The sequence below is a fragment of the Vairimorpha necatrix genome, chromosome 7 (genome assembly GCF_036630325.1).
Source record: "Vairimorpha necatrix chromosome 7, complete sequence".
NCBI lineage: Eukaryota > Fungi > Microsporidia > Nosematidae > Vairimorpha > Vairimorpha necatrix.
Genome location: NC_088822.1, coordinates 1119061 through 1139574, shown reverse-complemented (window position 1 = coordinate 1139574; position 20514 = coordinate 1119061). Strand labels below are relative to the sequence as shown.

Here is a 20514-nt window from a genome sequence, read left to right as displayed (position 1 = left end):
CAAACAAACTTTGATTTTTGACTTATCATCTCATCGTCATCATCGCCTTAAATTTCCTCCCTTTTCACAATTTTGAATTAGCTAAACGTGATGTTTTTTACTTATTATGTTTTTATAGTCTTAAATAATTTATTGTTTCAATTTGATGCATGTAGGGCGTAACATTTTCATTTAAATTATTACTTTTGCAAAACTAAGTTTCAAAATATCGTCAGAGTCGTTTTTTAGAATTATTTAAATCTTCCACAAAAAATTGCAAAAATGTTAAAACTTCCAAAAATTATAAATGCAAACAAAAAAACTAAAACATGTAGCTCACAACCAGGGAGATGGCCTATTTGTAAATAGGTCTCTGTAGTGCTCATTTTTGCTTTAAATTTTTGATTATATAAAATGTAATTTTGTACTCATTATTGTTGAGAATATATACTAAATAAATTTAACCCTTAACTTACAATTATCTTTAACAATTATAAATTGCTCTCATGTCCTTTTCAACTTAATGTTAGCGCTTAAGAAGCAAAATACAATAAAATCTTTATAGCAAATATTTTCTAGAATCCCTCTTTTTAGATAAAAAAAATATTGCCACAAAAGATAATCTTACATTTTATGGCCATTTCATGTTTAATTAGGTTTTCTAGGTTACTTTAATTGTGTGTTTTACAATTACTATTTTCTCCTTTATAATTTTACTTGAATGAAGAAAATTAAAAAAACAAAATGCAAACACGATCATAAAAATCCAATTTCAAAACGGAAAAGCATACGCTAATACCTTTTTTAAAATTTATTTGTCTCTTTCGTAAAAATTTGAAATAACATTCAACATCTAAGAAAACTATAATATGTGTCGAAATTAGGAAATAAAAACATATAAAAGCATTCTTTTTAAAGTCTTTAAAATGTTTTAAATCGCATTAATTATCCTTGTTTTGAAAGAATTCTATTTTTACTGCTTTAGAATACTGATCTCTTTTTTTCTTAATACGATCAAAAATTAATTGAAAGGTCTAAAAACACTGACGAAACCTGAGGAGATTCCTCTGAGCAAATATAATTCAATAAGATTTATATTTTTTTTTTATTGTTTGGCAGATGGCTACATTGATCATTTGAGTGGGGATAAAAATTTCATAGCGTCCTCACTTGTCCTTGGGATTGTATCCCATTGGTAATAGTTACTAATTTTCCTGTTGTTTTTTCTCATCCTGATTGTTTGGGTGAGGGTTGAAATCAAAAAACGAATTAATTCTTGAAATGGATCAGTCGAATGGTTTATTTCCAAAAATGTAAATTATAAAGAAATAAAAAATAATTTGTTTGTGGCAATTATAATACCACATATTAAATAAATTCGCTTTTAAAACAAGGAAAACGTACGCTAGTAGCATATAAAAATAAACAAAATTATAGCTTTTAGAAAAGAATTTATTTGTCAATAAATCTTTAGGTTTTTAGCGTTTTAATCTGAAGATGTACCACTTTGACTACCAATTAATCCTTCTGTTGTATCTTTCACCGCTTTTTGTCCTTCATCTTCTAATTGTTTAATTTCTTTGATCACTTGAGCTTTTACAATATTTGCTAAACTTTGACTAAATTCATCATTTTCTTGAGTTGATGGTTCTTTAGATCTTATTAACAATAAAAAGCAGATAATTGAGATCTTTGACTTTAAGAAATTCATTGAATTCTAAATTTTTTTTTTTTAAATACTTTTTACCCCTTTTAAAAAAAGGAGTTTGACACTTAAAATCAAAATAAAAGAAAGTGTATGTAAACGTGTTTTTTTTTCGATATTTTATTTTATAATTATTTTTCTTGTATCGCTGGGGAGCAAACCTCCTTTATGAAGCGAATTTACATTTTAATAAACAAATATTCTTATAATGTTGATAAATAAAGGAGTTCCCCTTAAATAATACAAACTCCTTTGATTGATAAAAAAAATGTCCATTATTAGACTATGTATATAATAATTATATTTTTTAAAATTTGTATATCAAATTTCCAGGAAGATGTAAGGAAAATGACAGAAAATGAAAATGAAAGAAGAACAGAAAATATTGAAAAAGTGTTTTATACCACTGGCGACAGAATATTTGGAGTTAAAACAACACGACTCCAAAATGGCTCTGAAAAAATTGGTACAAGTACTTCCGATTCTTCTGAAGGTACACAAGAGGGCGAGAGACCCACCAAACCTAGTATAAAAGAAAAAATCTCGCCAAGCGAAGCTAAACAAATAGAAGAACAAAATACTACCAAGAAAACTCGTTCAATATTATGGGTTTTTTTAAAAGGATTTTTAGTTGTATTTTTAATATCTTTAGAAATAGGTCTCATTTATATTTTATGTTTGTTAGTTAATGATTTGTATGTTCTTTTATATAGTACGCCTTTTATTTAAAAATAAAAATTATTGAGCTGACATAAATAAAAATATTTTATAAGTTGCAAAAACTTTTCTCTTTAAATATTATCAATTAGTATTTACAATAATATTTAAACGAATGACTAATGTCATTCCCCTTTCAACGGTATTCTACGTTTTACAACATTATAAACTTTAACTATTGGATCTTAAATCCTTTCCTTAGTTTTTTTTATTATGTACTTTAACAAAAAAGACAATCCTAAATCTTCCTTTAATATTTCATTAAACCCACATGTTTATATTGTTTGACGCTCTGATTTTTTGATTCTTTAAGACTACGTTCTGTATTTTTTCTAAAACACCCAGTATAAATAATTCTGTTATATCATAACAGCTTGAATAGAAAACGTTTTACAACAATATGAGAATTAAAAAGTTTTTTCTCAAATCATTCGTTCGCCTGACCTTAAAATAATTCCATTTGCTTTTTATAATGCAGCCTCGTCCAACTCCCCGGTTAAAAATCAGATTTATCATCTATATTGCTATGATAAATGCTCAGCATACTACAAAGCATCCTCATTTTATCATCACAAAACTCCTTTTTCTTGTCCGTGACTTTCCTCTTGTTTTAAATTACGACATAAATCTTTTAAATGTAATTACTTTAAGATTTGTTTGTTTTAAATGACATTTTTCATAATATCCCCTTGTGCTAATATAACACAGTAAATACAAAAAACCTTCTTACCAATACAACAAATATAGTTCATATATCTCAAGGTACAATAATTTGTGTATTTTAAACATTTATTCACATTTTGTATTCCTTATATTTTATTCATAACACCAATAATACCTTTTCTTTTTTGATGATATGTTCGTGCTACACTTATATGTTTAATTCTACTTGTAATCAAGCACAATTTTCTTAATTAATAGATTTATCCAACGTTTTTAAAATTAAGTTTTTTTATAATTTCAACAATGTATTGTATATTGTCTATTTTTTAAGCATTTCCCCCACATATTTAATCTTATTAACTGCCAAAATATAGATTCATCTCGCTGTTACATTAATTATATTATTTTACATTCGTTGTGGCTTTTTGATATGTCTATTAGACTGGCAATTTTTTTTTTTGATTCCTAAAAAAAATGCCTCGTCTTTTTTTACTATAGTATATGTAACGAAATCAGGAATTGGCAATATACTTTATTTTTTATCATCTCCTTTCTTGACTTATAAATCTTATATTCTATCTCGAGATCTTAAAACCTCTTTGAGTCTATTATACTCGGCAGAACTTGATGTCAAAACTTCTTTTTTCACAGACGACTGAGAACTCATATCTTGGCATTTAAAGTATAAACCAATTTCCCCACAACCCCATATCTTATTCGTTTTTATTAAATTGTTTTTGCCGATCTTTGTAACTTTTTTTTAATTGATATATCATTTCTAACTAAACTCTTAATATGCTAGATCAAAATGTCGCACATTTTTTTACAGAGATCTATTAGTCCCAAAGAAGTATCTACTGAGTTTAGTTAACTATTGGTGCCATTATTAACCACTTCTTTTATATTGTTTTTTTGCAAGTTTAATTTTTTTCTGGCTTTTTTTTATTGGTAAAACACAAGATATAATCTTTAATGTTTCTAGAAATAGATATTATTTAGAAAAAATGAATGTGTTTTACAATTAAAAAAAAAAGTAAATTCGTCTGATTCAAAAAAAAAACTTATTTTTATAATGTCACAGTCGTCTATATACATATTTCGAAATAAATTTCAGACCAAACCATTGATTGAGACTAATTAAAAAAGAAATCGAATTTTTAATAAAATTAATTTTTAAAAAAACAAAGATTATATTAAATTCTCAAGCATACGTTCAAACCCCCGGTATAATAACTAAAACGTACTAGATTTGAAAACCTTCGATTTTTAATTCTTTCTAATTGGTGTATGTTGTTTCCAATCGTCCACATTCTTTCATTGTCTTTTTTGTACAAATGTGTATGGATCGACAAAATTTATCTAAGATTGGTTACAAGACGGCCTATATATATATTCATCAAGACTATTGGGACCTTTCCTGTCATTGGATTAGATTAGCTTCTTTTTCATTATTGCCAAACAAAATTTCCCCTGTGCGTTTTTTAGCTTGTTTTTAACAATGTCTCATTTTTAAAGCGAATTTGTCTAAAATTTTCATTGTCAATTGTTCAAACTCTTTTTTTGTAATTAAAAAATTCGTTTTATGATTATTTTTTTTTTAAAAATTTATTTAAACTAAAATTAGTTATAGTCAGGAAATTCTTCACGTTATAATACACCAACCATATTTTTTTTAGTTAGAAATTTAAATTCTTTGCACCATTCTTAGATTTACATACAAATTTAAGCGGAGTTTTTTATCTTTTATGTAAATTTTTTTTTGTAGTTCTAATACATCTCTTGTGTTTATTAGCATGTCGTAATTCTTTCCACTGTGGTTTTCTACATTTTTTCTGTTCTTAAGAGATCTATAGTATTATTGATTTTATTGCCAAACTAATATAATTTTTACACGGCGCATTGAATTTTCGTGTCTGTTATTTATATTAATATTTGTACATTCGTCTATTGATTACGAACCACCTGTCTTCCTAAATATCTTTTTATGATATAGTACCACTTTTTTAGACTAGTAATTAAATTTTTAAATTATCAACATTAAAATTTTTATATACCACGAGATTTATTTATTTTTGTAATTTTTATTTTGTATAAGCCGTTCAATCTAGATCTTTTCTTAATTTATATTCTTTTTCCTCTTCTAGTCGATTTTACCTAACTCTTTTCTCTTCTTTCAATCGTAAGCTTACTTTCCTGTTATATTATACTACAAATGATGTTTTATTTAATGGATTGTCATTATTTTCGAATAGGCCTATTCCTGATCTTGTCTAAATATTTAGATTATCTCTCAACTTACAATTTTTTTAACTATTACCGAACAAAAAAAATTTATTTTTAGTATTTGAAGCATTTTGTTGATACATAAAATATTGTGTTCATATTCCAACTAGCAACATTAAATTTTCTGGAATAGTGTTAGGTTGGACCTTCTCAAATGATATAAAATGTTAGCGCATGAAACTTGTGCGTAGCAAGCTATACGAAAATTTAGTTAAGGCTTTAAAACACACCTTACGGCCGAAATAATGTAAATTAAATGTTACTTTTTGATATGTATAGTACTACTTGGGGGTTTCAAAGTCTTTTGATGGCGCATATTAATAAAAATTTTTCGAAAAAAGAGACTAGACGAAGTAGAGCAAAATTGTCTCATATACACTAAATTTAGTTCACATGTAACAGGTTGACCAATATTACGTGAAATACCGTAAAAACATCCATAAAAGTTGGGGGAGGTGATTAGTAGAGTCGCCTGCGTTATACATATAATTGTTCTTCTTCCCGTCAGTATTATATTTAATTTGGTGTATGCAATTATCCAGAATTTTTTTTTTTTCATAAATTTTTTGGACGCGATATTGGTCCCGGAGAGAAAGTCATGCGGCAAATTTATTAAATTACGAAATAAAAATCTGACAGCATTTATCAGACGAGGATCGTAATCGAAGAGTCTTTAGTTCCTACGTAAATGTTTAACCTTTTTTTACTGCTAAAAAAGGTATAATATTCTTATCGAAGTCAAACGACAATTACGAATAGCATGTAAGACTAAAGAGAACACTCAAAATAGACTGCTAGAATATTTTTTGTCATGTTAGAAATTATAGTTTCTAGAAAATTGTAGCCTCTTGACTTGAATTATTTGCCTTAGTTTTTTTTTTTTGCGCCTTTCGTATACGGTTTTTTATTTATAATTTTAATGTTTTCAATGTGAATCTGTGGTATCCCACATGTCAAACATATCATTTTTGACATTTCTTGATTTGTTTACCCTGTAAACAAACAAAAAAAACTATAAAAGAAAATTCCATACTTAGGGGTATGGAAGATAAGAGAAATAAACTATTTACTCAAAACTTATCTTTATTGGAGTTGTACTTCCGCAGGAGGTACGACATATTGAATTCAATAAGAGAGTACAAATATAATGAACTCCCACCCACGCGAGGAAGAGAAATCGCAGGGCACAACTCCAAAATTCAAGAAACAAAAGTAGTCACCATAAGAATTAAGACAGGTGAAGTGGATCTAGGAATCACTAAGAATATAGAACTGATCAACGACATATTCGAAATCGATCTACTAGGATGGTTCAAAAAGATCGAAGAAATTTTCCAAAGGAACCAATGGAATGAAGAAACTAAAAGGCTCTTTTTATACGATCTTATAGAAGATCAGATTATAGATAAAACCAAATTGAAAGATGATTATGAAGAGAACAAAAAATACATCATGTCCAAAGTATTTTCACAGAAAAGGGTCGAGAACTTAATAGCAGAACTGAGTAATCTCAAACAGACTGACCACATCTTCTTCGACGACTATGTAAACGAAATCATGAATCGATTAACTATCTACAGTAAAGTATCCAACTGTAGCATGAAAGAATATGAACGAAGATCAAAGGAATCTCTATACAGAGGACTAGGCTTAGAAACAGTAAGATATCTCGAGGAACAAAACTTCGAAACACTACCCGAAATCATACCAGCCCTAAAAAGAATTGAAGAAAACATAATAACAAGATTTAACATACCGAGAAAGCTAAATAACACCTCAGGTATAAGATTCATGAAAAAATGGTGTAAAGTCCACAAAACTTTGGGACATACAACGAGAGACTGCGGGCAAAGCAATGAAACAAATCGATCGAATATGAGCAAAGTAAAACACGAAAAATTCAACAACTACAAAAAGACAGTAGTTCCCGATACCAATCAAAATTTAAAAAATACAACGAGAAAGACTTCAGAGCCCAGGGAAAATAAAAACTCTTTAAACTATGTTATTTTAGAAAATCCTAACATTGTCGAACAACTCGATATCCCACTCATAATCAACACAAAACATGAGTCAACAGGAACTATAGACTGCGGAGCAGGATTAAACTTTATAAAAGCAGACCTCGTAGAACAATGGAACATCACCATTAGAGAAAACAAAGAGATCCAGGTAATGTTCGGTAATAAATCTAGTGAAAAAACTAACACTACAATAGAACTCGACTTAAAATTAAAGGATCAAAACGAGACATGCAAGATCGAATTTTACTTATTAAAAAACCTACCAGTCAATATTATACTTGGTAGAGATTTCATATCGAGAAACGATATTATATTAGATTTTACAAGAAAGAAAATAATCTGGAACAACGCAACCGTAAATATGAAAACAAATGCAGAAGAAACAGAACTCAAAAAACCCCCAGGAAAAATACTTATCACTAAGGAAGAAGAAAGACTTAGGGAAATTATAGATAATTATAAAAGAGAAATCAAAGAAAATTGTCCTATAAACACAGATCACGTTAAATTACAAGTTTCAAACAACGACATAAAATGTAAGAAAATTAACTATGCCGTACCATCAAACTTTAAAGAAGATGCAATAGCCGAAATACAACGACTTATAACCGCTGACATAATAGAAGAATGTAATGAAAGATACACAAGTCCCGCATTTTTTAAGAAAAAGAAAAATGGGAAAATGAGATTAATAGTAGACTATAGAGAAATAAATAACTTTGTTGAAGATGAAGTGGAAATAATACCCAAAATGGACGATATTATTTATCAACTTGGTAAAAGCGAAGTAATAAGCAAATTAGACTTGACAAACGGGTTTAATCAATTACTCCTAGCAAAAAATAGCAGAAAATGGACAGCATTTTCGATATTTGGTAAAACATTCAGGTACAAAAGACTTCCTTTTGGATTAAAAAATGGACCAAAAGCTTTTCAGAAAATCATGAACAAAATACTTTTCGGGATAAATAACATTTCAGTATATATAGACGACATAATAATTGCCACAAAGGACTACGAATCACACCTCAATACGCTTAAAGAACTGTTCACAAGATTGAAACATTACAATGTAAATGTAAATTTCGCAAAATCAGAGTTTTGCACAAAGGACACCGAAATCCTAGGAACAAGAATTTTTAACGGAAAAATGTACCCTCTCACGAAAGACTGTAAACTAACAGAAAACATGAAATGCCACACTAAAAAAGACCTGCAAAAAATAATTGGCATATTTAATTGGTACAGAAAATACATTCCAAACTTAAGTCTAGAAATTCTAAGCTTAACCGAAAAGCTAAAAGGAAACGAAAAAAAAGTCAAGCTAACAAAAGAAGACAATCTAATAATAAACAAATTAGTAAGTACACTAAAGAACAATAGCCATCTAGTACTGCCAGACTACAGTAAAAAATTTACACTACATTGCGACGCCTCTGAACTAGGAATGGGCGCAGTACTATCACAAGAACACGGAATAATTTTAAATATAAGCATGAAATTTAATAAAACTGAAAGAAATTATACAATAGTGGAAAAAGAATACTTTGCAATAGTATACGCGATGGATAAGTGCAGAAACATAGTACTCGGAAATTACGTCGAAATCTATACAGATAACAGGAATTGTCTATTTAAAAGCAAAATAAGCAGAAGAATAGAAAGATGGGACGCGATGATGATAGAGCACAATTACTGCATAAAACAAATCGCAGGAGAGAATAACTCAGTAGCTGACTACCTATCAAGATGTTTTAAAATAGAAAATGTCAGACATGGAAATAACCTTACGAATATAATAGAACAATATGTAGAAAAAATATCAGACGATAAATCCGGAAAGGAAAACTGGGAAAGAAATAAAGATGACAAAATAATGATCAAAAACACCGAAGCAGAAAATTTTCTAACAAAAATACATGAACTAGCCGGCCACCCAGGAATCGTAGTATTAAACAAGAATCTCTCTCCTTTCTACAACATAATTGGATTAAAGAACAAAATAATAGCAATAACAAAAAATTGCAGAATGTGTAACTTAAATAAGAAAGAGAAAGTCAAAACTCAGAAATTACAGATCGAATCTGATAAAATTTACGGAACAATAGCCATGGACATATTTGGACCATTTGAACTTGAAAATTTTGAACATGATACAATCCATTATAAGGCTTATTACCTTTGCATAACAGACGTTTACTCAAGAATTTCAAGGGTATACCTTCTATATAACATAACGGAAGATACAATAATAAAATGTATAGATAAATGGATACAAGAATTTCAACAGCCAGAAAAAATTATCATGGACAATGGCACACAATTTACCGGAGAAAAACTCAGAGAAAAATATGAGAAAAGTAAAGGAATTAAACTCGTTAACACTCCAATATACCATCCACAAAGCAACGGAATGGCAGAAAGGCAAAACAGTATAATAGCTGAATGTCTAAGGATAAACAAGCTAAATAACATCAACGACATAACAAATAAAATTAACATTAAACTTAACGTAAATTACAAAAGAACTATTGGATGTTCTCCATTCGAATTAGAGAAACAATACAGCTTTTTTGACCCATTCAGACGACAAAGCAACCTAAAGGAACCAAAATACAAATCAGTTCCAGCCACACTGAACCAGAATAACGATAAAAAATTAAAAATAAATGATAAAGTATTTGTAAGAGATTTCAAAGCTGGGAAAATGGATGAACAATATAAAAGACCCTGTACGATCAAAGAGGTTGGGAAGAAAGGAAACTGGGTTAAAGTAGAAGAAGGAGGCAACTGGATCCACATAAAGGACATTAAAAGAAGAGGGTAGGATGTGGTATCCCACATGTCAAACATATCATTTTTGACATTTCTTGATTTGTTTACCCTGTAAACAAACAAAAAAAACTATAAAAGAAAATTCCATACTTAGGGGTATGGAAGATAAGAGAAATAAACTATTTACTCAAAACTTATCTTTATTGGAGTTGTACTTCCGCAGGAGGTACGACAGAATCAAACTCTCTATAAGACAATGTATTAATTATGTGTTCTAATAATACTGACGATTAAAGAGTTTTCCTCCTTTTTTATTACATCATTCATTTGATTTATATAAGAAATGTTATCTATTCCATTATGAAAATTTTGATATTTTGTTTTATATTACTTTGTGCACTAAGTGTAAGTGATAGTGAAACAAGTGAAGATTATAGTGAAACAAGTGAAGATGATTATGAATATAAAAATGGAGATGTAATTTCAAATATTAAAAAAAGAGTTCAGAGTTTAACTAGAGATAAAGAGCTACAGAAAGATTCATCTTCAGCTACCAACCAGAGGATTATCATTGACACTCCAAATAGTGCCAAAACTAAAGTCATGGCAACCAGTTCCAATAATACGAGCACACAAGAGAAGACAGATATTGTTAGCATTAAGGAACAATCTAAAAATGAAAATGAAACAGATGAAATCCCTTATGATATATCTGGAAATGTTTACATCACAATGTTTTTATTTATAATATCTATAATAATAGCAAAAATAATTATTTATTTAATCAACTTAATTTGAAATTGTAGAGATTTCTAAAAGAAGCATGTCATCTTTTATTAAGACCATGAAATATTAACTCAATACAAGAAAATATTGATAAAATAGTCTAAATTTCAAAATTATATAGTTAGAAATAATAAAATTAAAGATACAAGATAACAATATAGTTAAAATTCAAACTATATGTCTTAAACATTATTAAATAACTCAATAATTGTAGTACCACTTTTTTTCCTAAAACTAAGCAGTTAAAATAAAATAAAATCTTTTTTTATTTTTTCCACTTTTTTTTCAGCTATAAATAAAAAATTATTTGGAGAGGGTAAATGAACGAAGACTTAACGCACAATTTTATAAAAAATTACAAAGATCTCCTAAAAGACATGGAATCTTACAAAAATCTAAAAATACCAATTTGCATTTACGGAGAAATTGGAAAAACAAGATTTCTAAAATCAATTATTAAAAATCTAATAATAATCGACTCCAGAGAAATTTCTGATATTAGAAATCTATCAGGATTTTATGCAATAGAAAATGGAGAAATAAACTACGTAGAAGGAATTCTAATTACTGCTTTAAAAAAAGGACTAAACATTTTATTTAAAAATATTGATCAAAATTATAATCTACAATTCTTTTTAAATTCAGTTATAAAAAACAGAAAAATCGTAAATAACAAAAATGAAGAAATTTTTGCAGAAAAAAATTTTAATATTTTTTTTACATCAAAAGAAAAATTTAAAAATAATGACATTTATTTTTTGGGACCAGTAAATTATACGCTTTTTAAATATCCAAAGAAACTTGAAAATATTATGGAAAATGTAATACATTTATTAAATTCAAATGTTAATACTAAATGTGATCATAATAAAAATATGGATTGTAACAAATTTTGTATGTCTGGAAATTTTGACTGTTATAATGGGTCGACACTTTGTTTGTCGAAACAAACAAATTTACGCATTTTCCACTATAAAAAGATTTTTCAGTTGCATAAATTATTGGATGAAAAAATTTTAAATTCACATGAAGCAAGATTAGAGTTTTATGATAAATTAGTAACATTATTTTTAAATCACGATTCAGAAGAGTTGTTATCAACTTTAAATCTCAATTATTTTCCTGATGTTGTTATTTTTGATTTTAATATTGTAAAAACTTATGCCTATAAATTAGCAATTAGGAATATTTTGAATAATATCAAAATGAAGAAATATAGTCTTTTGATAGGAGAAACAGGAGTAGGAAAGACTTCTTTAGTACAATATATTTGTAATAATTCTAGAAAATATTTCGATCAAGAAATAAATTTGAAAGTTGTCAATATGTCACCAGATGTAGATGGTTATGATCTTATTGGTGGATACGGCAGTTTTGATATTGAAAAAAGAATTACAGATTTGTATAACAAGCATTTAATTAGTAAGCCGAAAATATTTGATAATAAAATATTAATAAAAGATTTAAAAGAGAAAGTAAATGACGAAGAAGTGGATTTCTTAGAAAAATGCATACAAAACAAGACAAATTTTATTTGGAAAGATGGAATTTTAGTAGAAGCCATGAAAAATGGTTTTTGGATTCTTTTAGATGAAATTAATTTGTGCAATGACGAGACTTTAGGAATGATAGACTCACTTTTATCAAAAAAAGAAGTAATAAATTATGAAAGGAAAAATGTAGAGAAAATAGAAATCCATAAGAATTTTATGTTATTTGCTTGTATGAATCCAGGAAATGATCATGGAAAGAAGAATTTCATTTCTCATAATTTTAATTATGTGACTTTTTACGATTTTACTAGCAATATTTTCGATATAAAAGCAGTCATAGCAAATTATGTGCAGAATATTTTAGAAGAAAAAGAAATTGAAAAATTATCAGAAATATTTTACGAAATTAAACAAGGAATAAGAAACAAAGAATTGACCAACAAAATTGAGCCTTTAATTTCCGGAAGAACTTTAATTAGATGTTTAAATGCAATTAAGAATAATAGAAATATAAATATTATGGATATATTTTCAGTATTCATTTTGACACAATTTGATCTACAAAGTAGATCTGTGATTTATTCTAAGTTGTCTTCTTTATTTAGTTCTATAGAAAATAAGATTTTGCCTACTTATGAAGATTGTGGATACATTTTGACACCAAAAACACAAATAATGATGTATGACTTAAAAATTAGCATTTTGTTAAATTGTCCAATTCTTCTACAAGGGGACACTTCTACTGGTAAGACTAGTATTATATTTTATTTGGCAAACAAACAAAATCGTAAGGTCATCAGATTTAATAATCATGAACACACTGAAGCCTCAGATTATTTAGGAAATTACATTGCAACACCAAAAGGAATTAAATTTAAAGAAAGTGTCTTCATAGAAGCCATAAGAAAAGGATGGTGGGTCATTTTGGATGAATTAAATTTGGCCCAAAGTGACGTATTAGAAGTTTTAAATAGATTATTAGATGATAATAAGGAAATATATTTAAACCAGAATGATGAATTAATTAAAGCACATCCTGATTTCAGATTATTTGCTACACAGAATATTGAATATGGTGGTAGAAAAGGAATCAGTAAAGCTTTTAGAAATAGATTTATAGAAATATTTTTTGGAGAGAAAACTGATTTAGAATTATTAGAAATTTTACATATAAAAACAAAATTACCAAAGAGTTTTTGCACGAACATGATAAAAATTTATACTAAATTGAAGAATTTAAGGAATATTGATAGTTTAATGACATTAAGAGATTTATTTAAATGGGCCAATAGAATTCCAAAGACGATGTTTGAAGTCTATGAAATAGGCTTATCAATAATTTATGAAAGACAGAGAAATTATTTAGATAAAGAAAAAGTATTAGATATTTTTAGAGAAGTTTTTAACAAATTAGAAAAGTTTAATTTTGATTATTCTGAAAATGATATTTTCAGAATTGACAATGAATTAATTGCCAATATCTCAAAAGACATAATTTTGACACCAAGTCTTTTGAAAATTATAAAATTATTGAAAGCTGCAATTTTTTGTAAAGAACCAATTTTATTAATTGGCGAAACAGGAATAGGAAAAACTAAAATCTGTGAAGTTTTGGCGAAATATTTAAATAGAAATTTCGTATTTACAAATATGCACAGTGGAATAGAAAGTTCAGATTTCACAGGGAATTTCACTTTAGATCAAGGAAAAATAGAATGGAAAAATGGCCCACTAATTGAAGCAGTAAAAAATGGACATTTTTTCTTAATTGATGAAATAAATTTGGCAGAAGATGCGGTCTTAGAAAGACTTAATAGTCTTTTAGAAGATAAAAGAGAAATATTTGTTACAGAAATTGATGAGAATTTTAGAGCACATGATGATTTTATTATTGTTGCTACGATGAACCCAGGCAATGATTTTGGTAAAAGAGAATTAAGTCCTGCTTTAAGAAATAGATTTACAGAGATTTATTATGATTTACCAAATGAAGAAATTCATAAGATTTTTGATATGATGCTAATTAAGCATGGGATACAGAGACCAGTTTTTTATGAAAATATGATCAAGACGAAATCTTCTTTAAGAAATTACGAGTTATTTTGTGAATTTTATAAATCTATGAAACAAAAAGTACCTGGTGTAGTAAAAATCAGAAATGATATTTCTGATGCCACAATATCAAAAGAAGCCTATCAATTAGCATTTACCTCAGGACATAAAACAACAAAAGACGAATATAATTCAGAGTTTAATTTAGGAAAGAATGACGAAAAATATTTTGACACTAGTGATTTTAAGGAAACAGAAGATTTTATAATTTTAAATTCCTTTTGTATTTCAAAATCTTGTCATGTCTCGTTTGATTTCCAAAATCAAACGACTCTTTACAATTTAAATCAAATTCTCCGCGCTCTTGTAGTCCAAAAAGGCCTTTTACTAGAAGGCGAGCCCGGCGTAGGAAAAACAAGTATAATTTACAATCTCTCGAAATTAGTAAACAAGAAGTGTATTAGAATTAATCTTTCAGAACAAACCGAGTTATCAGATTTAGTAGGGACTTATTTACCAGTCAAAAATGGTATCAAATTTGTAAAGAGTCAATTTACCCAGGCTTTAGAAAATGGGGACTGGATAATTCTAGATGAAATAAATTTGTGCTCTCAGAGTGTCATAGAAGGATTAAATTCAGTCTTAGATTATAGAAGGAAGTTGGTATTATCAGAGTGTATTATTAATGTCCATTCTGATACTAAGATTTTTGCTACTATGAATCCTTATAATAATCTGAATGGTAGGAAAATATTACCCAAGAGTTTTGTAGACAGATTTGTGAGTATTTATATGAGACAATATACCAAAGAAGATATTAAGAATATATTGGAGAAATTATTTATAGAATATAAATATTATGAGAAGGTAAATTTAAGAGAAAATATAAAAAGGAATTTATGTCCTGTGACTACAGGAAAGATAAATTACAAAGTAGATGAAAATAAATTCCAATTAGGAAATGTCAGGATTCAAAATTATAATTATGACGTCATTGAACAGAATAAAAAAGATAAATCCTTGAATTTACATGAGATTCATAGATCTATGAAATTAGATGAGAATAATATTTCAGATTTAAGTAAAAGAAAATCTAAAAATGACATTTCTGATTATGTGCTGATTCATTCCCAATTACCACAACTAGAAATAATTTTATCAGCCTTACTCAAGAATATCCCTGTGATCATCACTGGTGGATTTGGTAAATCTTCTCTCATAAACTTTATCTCGAATTTGTTTAATTTACAATATTTCGACTTTATGTGTCATAAAGAAATAGACACTAGTGATCTCCTAGGCCAATATCACAAAAGTGACGAAGGCACTTTCTTGTGGAGGAATTCCCTCTTTATTGAGAATATTCTCAAGGGATCTCTGATTGTTTTACATAATCCCGAATTAATAGAGAAGAGTATTTTCGACAGATGTAATTCTTTATTTGAATCTGATAGATCAATTAATATTTATGAAAAAGGAATAGACACAGAGATAAATATAAATAATAAGACTAAGTTTATATTACTAGTAGATAATCTTATAGATTTGTCACCTGCTATAATTGACAGATGTTATGTGGTCGAATTATCAGATAAGATATCTTATATTGACGCATGGAAAATATTCTACAGAAATAGGCAAATATATAAAAATCATCTAAATGATCAAGAAAGTCTAAAAAAATATCAAGAAAGCCATAAATATGATGCATATGTACAAAATCAAGAAAGTTTAAAAGACAATCCATATGTAAAAAATCAGAATTATGTACAAGATCAAGAAAGTTTAAAATATGATTCATATCTAAAAGATCAAGAAAGTCTAAAATATGATGCATATATAAAATATGATCCATATGCAAATAGATTATGTCTAAAAGACAATCCATATGCAAATGATCAGAATTATGAACAAGATCGAGTATGTCTGAAAGATGATGCATATGTACAAAATCAAGAAAGTCTAAAAGACAATCCATATCTAAAAGATCGAGTATGTTTGAAAGATGAAAGTACGAAGAAAATGAAATTATCAGGCAATGGGGATTCTACAAATATTAATTTTGAAGATTTCAAATATAAAGAATTTGTAGATACTAAAGATTTCGACATTTCTTATAGAAAATTTCAGAGTTTTTCTATAACTCCTAAATTTTTATATAGAAATCTGACTAATATTTATAATGAAATCTTACATAAGAATATAGAAAATATGTTCAGATTTAAAAAGAAAGAAATTGAATTTGACACTAGTAAAATCAAATATATAGAATTTTATAAGAAGATAAAATTCAATATAAATAGAGGAGAAAATGATAAAGAGAAGATATTAAATATGAGGAATACACATAATTTAACAGATAATGAGAAATGTATAACATTTATAAAGAATATGAACTTAGAAATAATTTATAATAAAAACGAGCATCAAGAAACCAAATTGAAAAATCCAATAATTACTAGTACAACAAATAATAATACAAACTTATCTATGTTTAATATCATAGAAGATAATACTACAAGTACTAGAAATATTAATACAAGAAAAAAGAACAGTCTAAAAGACACATGCATTTTAAATGTCCCTACAAATCTACAAGAACTAAAAGAGACAATCTTGTCCTCTCTAAATTCTAAATCTCTAAAAGACATCCCTAACTTGAAAGATCTTTGTACCACTTTATCACAATTTTGTTTGTCTTTTACAACAAACTTCGACCCAGAATATTTCACTATGCTCCAGAGTTTCCAAGAAGATCCACTTTCCTATTATAAAGATTATATAACTTTTTTAAAATATAAAAAAGAGAATGAGATTTTAGAAGATATTTATGAGAATATAAAATCTTTATATAAATATGGTAGAGGAGAAATTAGAGATTTAGTCTCTAATTTAGAAGAAATTAATACAAATTTCTATAATGAAATATTAATAATTAATAAGAAATTAGATAGAGATTTTTATAAATTTAAGAAGATGTTTTTAAATTTAGACTTGTGTTCTTATTTATTAGATATTCAAGTAGTAGAATTATTTGAAGAGTTTTCTGATTTACTAGATTATTATTTGATATATTTACTAGAAGAGAGATGGAAGACCAACAAATGTAATGGGTCCTGTAAACAAAATGATAAAAATATAATACACGAAGAAAATGATAAAAGTTTAATACATGTTAAAAATAATATACATGTAAATGATGTATCTAAAGATAATTTAGTACATGAAGAAGAAGATCACGTTAAAAATATAATACCTGGTGATGAAGATCTTAAGAATATTTTGATACATGTAGAAGATGTCTTTAAAGACTTTGTTCATGATTTATATCAGGAATATCAGAAAATTGAAGTACCTCTTAAATCTTTGACTTATAAGAATCTAGTGGCTACTTGTCTAGTCAATCAGGACTTTATAAAATATCTTAAAGATCTCCAGTACGGGGAATTTGGTTCTTACATGTGTAAAATCCTCTACTCCTTGACAAATAAGAAATCTCTTGATATTTCTAATTTAGTCCTAGAGGCCTGCCTTTATAATCCAATAATAAAAGATACAGACAAGATAGACAGAATAAGCATACCAGAGAAATATATAAATGAGTGTCTTACTGATATATTTAAGATAAGAGAGATATCTTATATTTTAGATACACGAGTAAACATAATACACTTTACAGATAAATTTATAAAGACATTTATAAATGAATCTGAAGTGAATAAATATACTAATATAGATGCAAGTATAAATTCGAATATGATTATTGGAGATTATCCATTATTTACTAAGCAAGATATTTTATTAGATAAGATAAATGACTACATGTCAAATAACAAGATAAATAAAAATCTACTAGACGGATTAGACACTTCTTCGTATTTAAAACAAGAATATAAGAAAAAAGATCAGATTTATAAAGAACTAGTAAAATATTATAAAAATCCAGACTCTTTGTCTTGGCCTATAAATTATAAATATTTCATATTCCTAGAAATCCATTCTTTTACTAAAGATCTAGCAGAAAGATATTTCTTAGATTGTCAAGTATACGAATTTAATGATAGAATGAAATTTGCAACAGAAAAATCTCTAAGAAATAATAATAATTTAATGTACAACTTAGTACTACAATATAAAGCATTTGATATAGAAAAATTAACACTAAAAAAGATTAATGAATCAAAAACTAAATTAAAAAGAGAACCCAAATTATATAGTAAAATAAGGAAAGAATTAGTAGACTTCTTGAGTCTACCAGTGACAAATATTTTAGACTTGAAATTTGATAAACCAGGATGTTGCTGTAAAGAAACAAAAATAGAAGAAATTATGTACAAGTTTGTAGATAAAAATGAAACAAATTGTATATGTGAGAGATTTATAAATTTATCAGAGAAAATTAACAGGTCCCAAATCACCAGCATTTTAGAAACACATGAAATTCTACATGGGAATAATGACGAAATTAAAGAAGATCAAAATTATATAATACATACTGACAATATAATTAAAAAGAATGACATTTTCACTAGAGATAAAATACTTGACATTTTCTATGGGAGAAATGTAGTGGATAAATTTTCATATCCTGAAATTTGTCTCTCTAAAGTCATAAACAAGATCACTGATGACTCATCCCATTTGAGACTTATAAATTTGGCCTTAAATTTCCCTTTCCCTCCTTTTTTATATTTCATTTTTAATTTTGCAGACGAAGATGAAGTGGAATATGAAGATGGTACAGGAATCAAAGGAGGAACAGGAGAGAAGAATATAAGTGACAAGATAGAAGAAGAAGATGAGATTAGTAATGAGTACTGTGAGAATGAAGATATACAAGAAGAAGATGGGATAGATTTAGAGAATGAGGGAAATATGTCATCAGTAGAAGACGAAGAAGATGAGAAAAACGAGACAGGAGTAGACGGCAACGAAGAATCAAGTGGACAATCTGATGAATCAAGTGAACAATCAAGCGAACATAAAGAATCAAATGAACGATCTGATGAACAAGAAGAACAATCTGATGAAGGACATGGAGAAAGCTCAGAAAATATAGAAAATGGATATGAAGAAGAATTAAATGAAGAAGAATCAAATGAAGAAGAACTAAATGAAGAAAAACCAAATGAAAAAGATTTTATTTTAGAAGAAGATGTACAAGAAATTTATAATAATATTCTCACAGATTACAAATATAAAGAAGGAAAATTAAATCAAAATCAGACTTGTAATGAAGCACTGGACTACGAGAGACGAGTCTTCGGCGAATTACAAGAAGAGGCCCTTTGCCCTGGCGAAGGGCCTCAAGAAATAGAAGGAAATCAAGACCAAGGAGATAAAAATCCACAAGATCAAATTATAAATATTTCTTATAAGGAATCTTATTCTGAGAAATTAGTCTTAATGCTCAGGAATATTCTAGAAAATAATAAACAGAACAAATACAAAGGCGACTATAAAAGTGGTAAGAAATTAAACATGAAGAAACTTATCCCGTATATAGCCAGTGACTACAGAAAGGACAAGATATGGATGAAGAGAAAGAAGAATGATAAGAAAGAATATTGTGTCAGATTATTTATAGATAATTCTAAATCTATGTACAGTCAAGAGATGATTGACACACTCTTGATTTTATCTTCTAGACTTAAGAACTCTTTTAAGGCACTTAATATCCCAGTAGAAATTTATAGATTTGGAGAAACAAAATGTCAATGTGAAATAAACAAAATGACTTTTACAGACAGAGAGACGAATGTGGATTTTATAGAAGAATATGAAGAAGGAATAAATATTATCTTGACTGATGGGATATTCCAGAAGACAGGGTTTTATAATAAGAATTTCTTAATAATTTTGATAGATAAGAATGATATAATGAATATGTCAAAAGTGTCAGTGACAGAAGGAAATGTCTTTATACAGAAATATATAGAATTATTCAGTATGAAATATTGTATAATAAGGGATTTAGAAGAATTAGAGTCGACATTTATATTAGCCCTTAAAGAATTACTACAATAAATATATTAGT

General features: G+C 27.5%; 4 protein-coding genes across 5 annotated transcripts; 3 read left to right on the top strand and 1 right to left on the bottom strand.

Annotated features, from left to right (window-relative positions):
* Positions 1–1465: 1465 nt before the first annotated feature.
* VNE69_07288 (putative SP-containing protein) lies at positions 1466–1690 on the bottom strand (the record flags this gene model as incomplete). The annotated part of the gene is made up of 1 exon (XM_065474296.1): positions 1466–1690. The coding sequence occupies one exon, from the start codon at positions 1688–1690 to the stop codon at positions 1466–1468; it is 225 nt and encodes a 74-aa protein (XP_065330368.1).
* Positions 1691–2032: 342 nt separating this feature from the next.
* VNE69_07287 (uncharacterized protein) lies at positions 2033–2413 on the top strand (the record flags this gene model as incomplete). Its single annotated transcript, XM_065474295.1, has 1 exon — positions 2033–2413. The coding sequence occupies one exon, from the start codon at positions 2033–2035 to the stop codon at positions 2411–2413; it is 381 nt and encodes a 126-aa protein (XP_065330367.1).
* An 8093-nt stretch (positions 2414–10506) lies between these two features.
* On the top strand, positions 10507–10944 carry VNE69_07286 (putative SP-containing membrane protein; the record flags this gene model as incomplete). Its single annotated transcript, XM_065474294.1, has 1 exon — positions 10507–10944. One exon carries the CDS (start codon positions 10507–10509, stop codon positions 10942–10944), a length of 438 nt encoding a protein of 145 aa, XP_065330366.1.
* Positions 10945–11252: 308 nt separating this feature from the next.
* VNE69_07285 (midasin MDN1) lies at positions 11253–20504 on the top strand (the record flags this gene model as incomplete). 2 transcript variants are annotated; one of them, XM_065474293.1, is made up of 2 exons in its annotated part: positions 11253–16190; positions 16239–20504. In XM_065474293.1, 2 exons carry the CDS (start codon positions 11253–11255, stop codon positions 20502–20504), a joined length of 9204 nt encoding a protein of 3067 aa, XP_065330364.1. The 2 variants fall into 2 exon arrangements, with proteins under 2 accessions (XP_065330364.1, XP_065330365.1); XM_065474292.1 differs by having other exon boundaries at positions 11253–16938; positions 16984–20504.
* Positions 20505–20514: the final 10 nt, after the last annotated feature.